The sequence below is a fragment of the Limulus polyphemus genome, unplaced genomic scaffold (assembly GCF_000517525.1).
Source record: "Limulus polyphemus unplaced genomic scaffold, Limulus_polyphemus-2.1.2 Scaffold7231, whole genome shotgun sequence".
Lineage (NCBI taxonomy): Eukaryota > Metazoa > Arthropoda > Merostomata > Xiphosura > Limulidae > Limulus > Limulus polyphemus.
Window position 1 is genome coordinate 32,413 of NW_013672841.1, and position 7,343 is coordinate 39,755.

Here is a 7,343-nt window from a genome sequence, read left to right on the forward strand (position 1 = left end):
ATTATCCTAGTAACGATCAATGTCAAGTAAAGATTAAACCAAGCTGTATAGTATCCTAGTAACGATCAATGTCAAGTAAAGATTAAACCAAGCTGTATAGTATCCTAGTAACGATCAATGTCAAGTAAAGATTAAACCAAGTTGTATAGTATCCTAGTAACGATCAATATAAAGTAAAGATTAAACCAAGTTGTATATTATCTTAGTAACGATCAATATCTATTGATCGTTACTAAGATAATACACAGCTTGGTTTAATCTTTACTTAATATTGATCGTTACTAAGATAATACACAGCTTGGTTTAATCTTTACTTTTAAGTAAAGATTAAACCAAGCTGTGTATTATCTTAGTAACGATCAATATTAAGTAAAGATTAAACCAAGCTGTGTATTATCTTAGTAACGATCAATATTATGTAAAGATTAAACCAAGCTGTATATTATGTAAAGATTAAACTAAGTTTCATATTACTGTGTGATATGAGAAGCACTTCTTTAAAATCACAGAAGCTGAAAGTTTATGTAGTTATTGATTATATCATTTGGTTAATTTGTCCTTTAATTGCAGTTAACTGGACAACCGGTATTGATTGGTGGGACTATGGGCACCTGTAGTTATGTGCTTACTGGAACAGAGCAGGGAATGCAAGAGACTTTTGGTACCACATGCCATGGAGCAGGAAGAGCTCTGTCTCGAGCCAAGTCGCGGAGAAACCTGGACTACCAAGATGTTCTTGACAAGCTTGCCGAGATGGGAATTTCTATCAGGGTAGCATCACCAAAACTTGTGATGGAAGAAGCCCCGGAATCATACAAGAATGTGACTGATGTTGTGAATACTTGTCATGCAGCTGGAATCAGCAAGAAGTGTATAAAACTAAGACCTATTGCTGTGATTAAAGGATAATTGTAAAAATGATCTTATCAAGGAAATAGTTACAAATACTTGTAAGAATGGATCACGAAGTACCTCTTAAAGATCTACAACTGTATCTTTTATTTTCATGTCTCAAGAGGAATTAAGACTGAGGCTGTTCTTTATATTAAAATGCTAATTTTCAGTTGTCAACTAAAGAAAGTAATGTTTATTTTATATAGCAATAGAACCTACAAGTTAACTCTAACACTTCTTTGAGAAAAAAATAAATTTTATTTACTTTCACACTTTTCCAAACTCAAAGTATTGAGAAATATAATAAAATAAATTAATATAAAGTAAGATTTCTGCCCAAAGGTTTGTGTACGTATTTTATAAACAGCTCTGAACCTGAAAAAATAAATCAGAATATCCATACAGACTTGTACTATTCAAACAAACCAATTGTGTTAGTATCTATAGACTTGTACTGTTCAAACAAACCAATTGTGGAAGTATCTATAGACTCTTACTGTTCAAACAAACCAATTGTGGTAGTATCTGTAGACTTGTACTGTTCAATCAAACCAATTGTGGAAGTATCTATAGACTCTTACTGTTCAAACAAACCAATTGCAGTAGCACTTTATATAATCTTTTTAATTTAATGTTCATAGCGAATGTATTCCAATTCTTGATCGTGCCATCCATATTTTATCTTCCCTTATGTAAATGTATCACGTGCATGTTTTGTCTATAATTTCCTTGTTAGCTAGTCAGCATGGGTTTGTTGCATATTAAAAACAGAGATATAGAACCATAGGATGTGGTGGTGCTACTTCAGCGCTAGGTTATACGTTTTGGTCTAAGAGTGAAGTTCATTATTTTTTAGATTGTCTTGCAGATCTATCATATCTCAAAAGAGAACAAGTTATTATAAACAGCAGCAAGTTTTTCAAGTTAACTTGTGTGACTACTATAAATAATGAACGAGTTTTCAAGTTAACTTGTGTGACTACTGTAAATAATGAACGAGTTTTCAAGTTAACTTGTGTGACTACTGTAAATAATGAACGAGTTTTCAAGTTAACTTGTGTGACTACTGTAAATAATGAACGAGTTTTCAAGTTAGCTTGTGTGACTACTGTAAATAATGAACGAGTTTTCAAGTTAGCTTGTGTGACTACTGTTCATTATTTACAGTAGTCACACAAGCTAACTTGAAAACTCGTTCATTATTTACAGTAGTCACACAAGCTAACTTGAAAACTCGTTCATTATTTACCAGTAGTCACACAAGCTAACTTGAAAACTCTAAATAATGGATGAGTTTTCAAGTTAGCTTGTGTGACTACTGTAAATAATGAATGATTTTCAAGTTAGTTTGTGTGACTACTGTAAATAATGGATGAATTTTCATGTTAACATGTCAGCATAGATGCTTTCAATTTAGCTTATGGCTATAATAACAGCAGTTTTAAAGTTAGCTGATTTGGCAGCACAGATGTTTTAAAAGGTTAGAGGAATTTTCAAGTTAGCTCATGTGACTTAACAGCAAAACACCATTAATGCTTCTTATTTTTCATATACTGTATTAAAACAGTTTAATTGTTTTGAAGGGAAGTATAGAGTTAAAACCGCATAGGCGACAAAGATATCGAAATTAAAGAATAGGTTGAACAATCTCCACGTTTTTTGTAATAATTTTATTTAAAGATGGGTGACGTTTAGAGCTAGCGCACTTCGTCAGCAACACAAGTACATATCAAATGCATGTTTAATTACGTTACACATTAGTTTCACGAGAAGTAATGAAAATGTACTTTATATTATAACCTACTTTAATAATCTGTTGATTTATGTAAAGTAACTTGATTTGTTATATTGGTTCAAATATCTAGTGTGCACGTTCTATAAACTTGGGATACATAGTCACGTGCAAATAATATTAGTGCTTCCGTTCTGTACAGGAGACGTTACATCGATAAGTGTAGTTACATATACGCATCATAAGTGGCAGGCAACAACTTGGTATGGATCATTATAAGTCGCACCTAACACCTTGGTACAGACTAAAATGTTACATCCGTGCACATGCTAGCTATCCAGTGTTGCCAACATATACGTACTAGTCACCCTAGTACGTTTCAATTAACTTGTGTGAAATTTTACTTACTGTAACAAGAAAGTAACTAATGTTCTTAATCTTTTCATAAAACTTTATAATATTTACTAATATATATTAGAATAAAAATGGGAAATCAAACTTACATTTTCTGACATTAAGGTCTCCATGGGAAATAAAATATTCTAATTATGTTTTGTATTTTGCAATACCAATACTTTAGTAGATGTGTGACAGTTCATTTTTCAGAATTACTGTAATTGTTGCCAAAGCACCCACCAAATGTTTAGTTACCTGATTTGAGATACTGGTAGAGATGAAAGATTCGATTTCCAGGAGATGTTAGAAGACGTAAAATAATGATAAACTCACAAAAGAGAATAGCTATGGTGAAAATTTTATCTGAGAATATCCTATAGTGCTGGTGGACAATGGTCAACCAGGTATACCTGACACTTGAAGCAGAATACATCTAACACTTGAAGTGACTCGCACATCATTGGGGAACACCATGTATGTGTTAGCTTTATATATAAGGCTCGAATTCTTTACATTAGGTGTCTGGAACTTATTGGCGATATATTTCAACAATAAACAGACAGCACACAATCCACTTGTTTTAAAATAATATATTCAAAACAAGCCAAACGTATGAACAAAACTTTGTTACATTATTGGTTATTACAATTGTATCCATAGCTTGAAATAATTGCCTTTTTTTTTCTCGTCAAAGTCCACACAGGCGGGTTCAATTACTTTAGAACACCCTTTGACAAGACAAATATTCGTTTCTATCCCTGTTGTTAACAATATGTTCAAGTTAAGAGTTATTATTTAGAGATTCAGTATTTAATTATTATTTAGTTTTCATAACAAGTGTTAAAAGTTGAATACTTTAAAAGCGATAGCTATGACAAGTTTCATTACATAACTCTCTTCGTGTCGCACATTGTATATGTACTTTAATTGTTGTACTAGGCTTCTGTAATATTGTTGAGATCATCTTACTCGAAGCTTTTTTTGTCGTGTGTAGTATTGTTGTTACTAGAAGGCTAGATATTTCTATCATGTGTTACAAATACGTGAAGATACAGAGAGGAAGTTAGACTGCGTGCGAGTTTAGCCCTAATAGACGATTTCCAAAGTGAATTTCACAGCTTGTTATTGTACCAGATTTTTTAGTTGCTTAGCTTTTTGTATCCATACATGACGGATGATTGCCAGAGATCAGATATGACTGAAGGAAATCTCCAGTTGTATATATTACTTTCTGGTGTACTGGAGCTCCACGTTCTTTTCCTTATTATCTAGTTTATCATATACTTCCTTCCTCCAACTCATCTCCGTTATCAGACAGACTTCCATACAGTCAGTATTTTAATATGTTCTTGCTGATCTAAAGTTTCAGTTTATTCATATACCAAATACAAGTCTGTCTTCACATAGATAAAAAATCTGGCTAAGTCTCTTCTGTCCAATTAATTGGATGGTGGATGCATGAGTCACACCCATTCTCTTCTGTTGAATAATGTGATCTCACGTCCTTCTCAATATGTACATACTGTTGAATAGACAAGACCATCCATGATCAACTGGATTTATCACTAATATTGTAAAAGAAAGCCAATAAAACAGGCCTATAAGCCAGCCAATGTTGAAAAGGGAATGCCCCCTTGTTCCCTGGCTGCTAAGATCTAGATTTGGCAGCACAACTTGAACATTGAATGTCCATTTGGCTGCTAAGATCTAGATAGGGAGGCAGATGTGGATGGGGAGTTTCTGAGCTACCAGTGATAGATAATGTGTGAAAGGTGTAGACTGATATACTGGTAACATGAAATAAATTGTTTGAGGTAGAAGACAATGAGATGCCCATGAAAGAGTTACTTATGACTGTGGCGAAAATATTACACAAGTAATGTAACTAAAAAGGATAGAAAAGAAGGACAAAAACAAAGCATATTTAAAAAATAATTTCTAATATAGCAACCTTTAACCTTCGTATTACATGAGCTATTTTGTCGTTAATTTATTTCATTTAAACGGTATAAAACCGCAAGCGATGCTTGTGTTTCGAGAGTCCAATTGGTTTCTATGTTACGAAACTAGTTTTGCTGGGTAATAATGGTATTTTTACGACAGCGGAAATCACGTGACGCTGGGAACATGCGTGGTGAATTTCTCGCATAATCGGGGAACTCCGCGAATGAAGAATGTTAGCATATAAGCCTGGCAGAGAAAAGCCAAGAGTGAAGCGAAAAGTAGTTACAGTGAGTTTCTGGTAATTTAGGATTCTGTTTCGAGCTACTGTGTGTTTGCACTCGTAGAGAGCGAAGTTATCGAGATTGCGAATCGCTGTGATTTATAGCATGTATTATAACAGTTCTTAAGTGTATTTTCCTTCCTATGACATCTAGAATAACTGTTCAACCGCAGATAGCGATTATTTCAGTTTAAACCCAACACAATGAATTCTAGCTGTTATTATTCATCCACGTTCTTCAAGTACTTCCTGTGAGAAACTTAGTTCCTTTTCTAACCACAGGCGCCGATCTTGCCAGTAGAGGGGTGGGGGCATTTGAGAAAAAATATCTGACGACATATTAATAATAAAAAAAAAAGTCCACGATGATCAGCAGAGGAGGACGTTTCAAAGTGTTAAAGGTGTACAGGTACCTCAATGTCGACACTTATAGTTTTAACCACAGACAACTAAATATGACTAAAAAATTAAGTCGGTAGGTAAAATTTGCTACGCTATTTACTCAGGTATTAGTTGTTTTTCTTTTCTGTTATGCTCAATCTAATTTACTTGATTTGATCAGAAGTTATTCATTCCTATTTATCTTCAGAAGAATTTTACCTTTTTTATCGTCTAGAACTTCCATGGTTCCTTCCCAGATGGCAGTAGTTTCATCATTTGCAGTTCTACATCTATTCTGTCTAAGATTGCAGTCTTCAGATCTATAGACACCATAGCCGTATGATTTAGTTTGTTTGAAGTTAAGCACAAAGCTACACAATGGGCTATCTGTGCTCTGCCCACCACGGTTATCGAAACCCGGTTTCTAGCGTTGCAAGTCCGCAGACATACCGCTGTGCCACTGGGGGGCCCATAGCCGTATGAATCAGAACATAGAAAACTTACTGTAACTGATATTTGGGATAACGCAATAACAACATTACAGTAGTATATTTATGCATGTATACTTATATAATCCCACTTTAAGTACTCTTAGTCATATAGAAAACAAAAAGATATAGCCAGGGAGTTTTTTTTTTCTGAATAGGGGAAATGACGTGTTTTGGTTTCCCAATAACAACAAAAAAAAGCAACAAGATTAAGAAACGAAGACATTTGCAACGAGATAAAATATGAGAAACCTGTTAAAGGAAAGAAAGATTTGTGGTCCAAATTTTGGTTGAATTATCTTCATAAAGATTTTAAATTTTCAATCAGTACTTTTAAGTAAGTCACAAGATGGTCATTTGTTTCAAAACTTCACTCAAAGCCACACGAAAACTATCTGCGTCTAGCGGTGCCCGGTTCTAAGACGAATAAGCTAGAGGAAAAGTAGCCAGTTCAATAGCATCCACCGCTAGTCATTTGACTACTTTCGTTTAATCGAATTGTGGGATTTGGCTGTCACAGTCTGGGCACATTATCTTTGGACCATGTCCGGCCTCCTATGATTTTAACCTCAGAGAAATTATATATTTTTAAATCATTGTTTCTCACTTATATAGCTTCTAGCGTGCCGTGAATGACCTGGTGGTTCGAGCGTTCGAATCGCAATCTGCGGGTCGTGGAATCAAAAACCGTCGCCGAACATGCTCGCCCTTTCAACCGTAGGGACGTTAAAATGTGACAGTAAATACCACCATGCTGGCGGTAGGTGTTTTTAACTAGCTGCCTTCCATCTATCACTTCAAAATTAGGCTCTCAAAAAATTTAACAAATAAACACACGCTGTTTTACTCTCCAAAAATTACGATCCAGACGCCAAAAAATGGTAAAGCATTACAAACCAACAGACCTAAAATTTGTGAAAAAATCACGTTAAATGTAGATGATTTATTTTATACATTCCTCTTAATTTGTCCACTGCCAAATTTGGGTATCAAAACCCGATTTTTAATGTTCTAAGCCTATAGAATTACTGCTGAGCCACTGGGGGGCAAGAGCGGTAGATCTACGATTTCTTTGAATTGAATGTTTTGTTTTAAAAGATTAATAGTGAAAACTCAACTGGAGATGAAATATTTCATGGAGATAAAAAAAAATCAACATCTAATACTGGTAGAAATGTGAGATATAAAACTTACATCGTCATAATTTAATTCCTGCTTCCACATACAC

At 34.3% G+C, this 7,343-nt stretch overlaps 1 protein-coding gene across 3 annotated transcripts in view; it reads left to right on the top strand.

The window, feature by feature from the left end:
* LOC106474444 (tRNA-splicing ligase RtcB homolog) overlaps nt 1-1,315 on the top strand; it is a 32,032-nt gene extending 30,717 nt beyond the window's left edge. For all 3 annotated transcript variants that reach the window (XM_013935135.2, XM_013935136.2, XM_022402746.1), the window contains exon 11: nt 571-1,315. In XM_013935135.2, the coding sequence (XP_013790589.1) occupies nt 571-909 (339 nt within the window). In that variant the 3' untranslated portion in view covers nt 910-1,315. The remainder of the gene's footprint in view (nt 1-570) is intronic.
* The last annotated feature ends 6,028 nt before the right edge of the window (nt 1,316-7,343 follow it).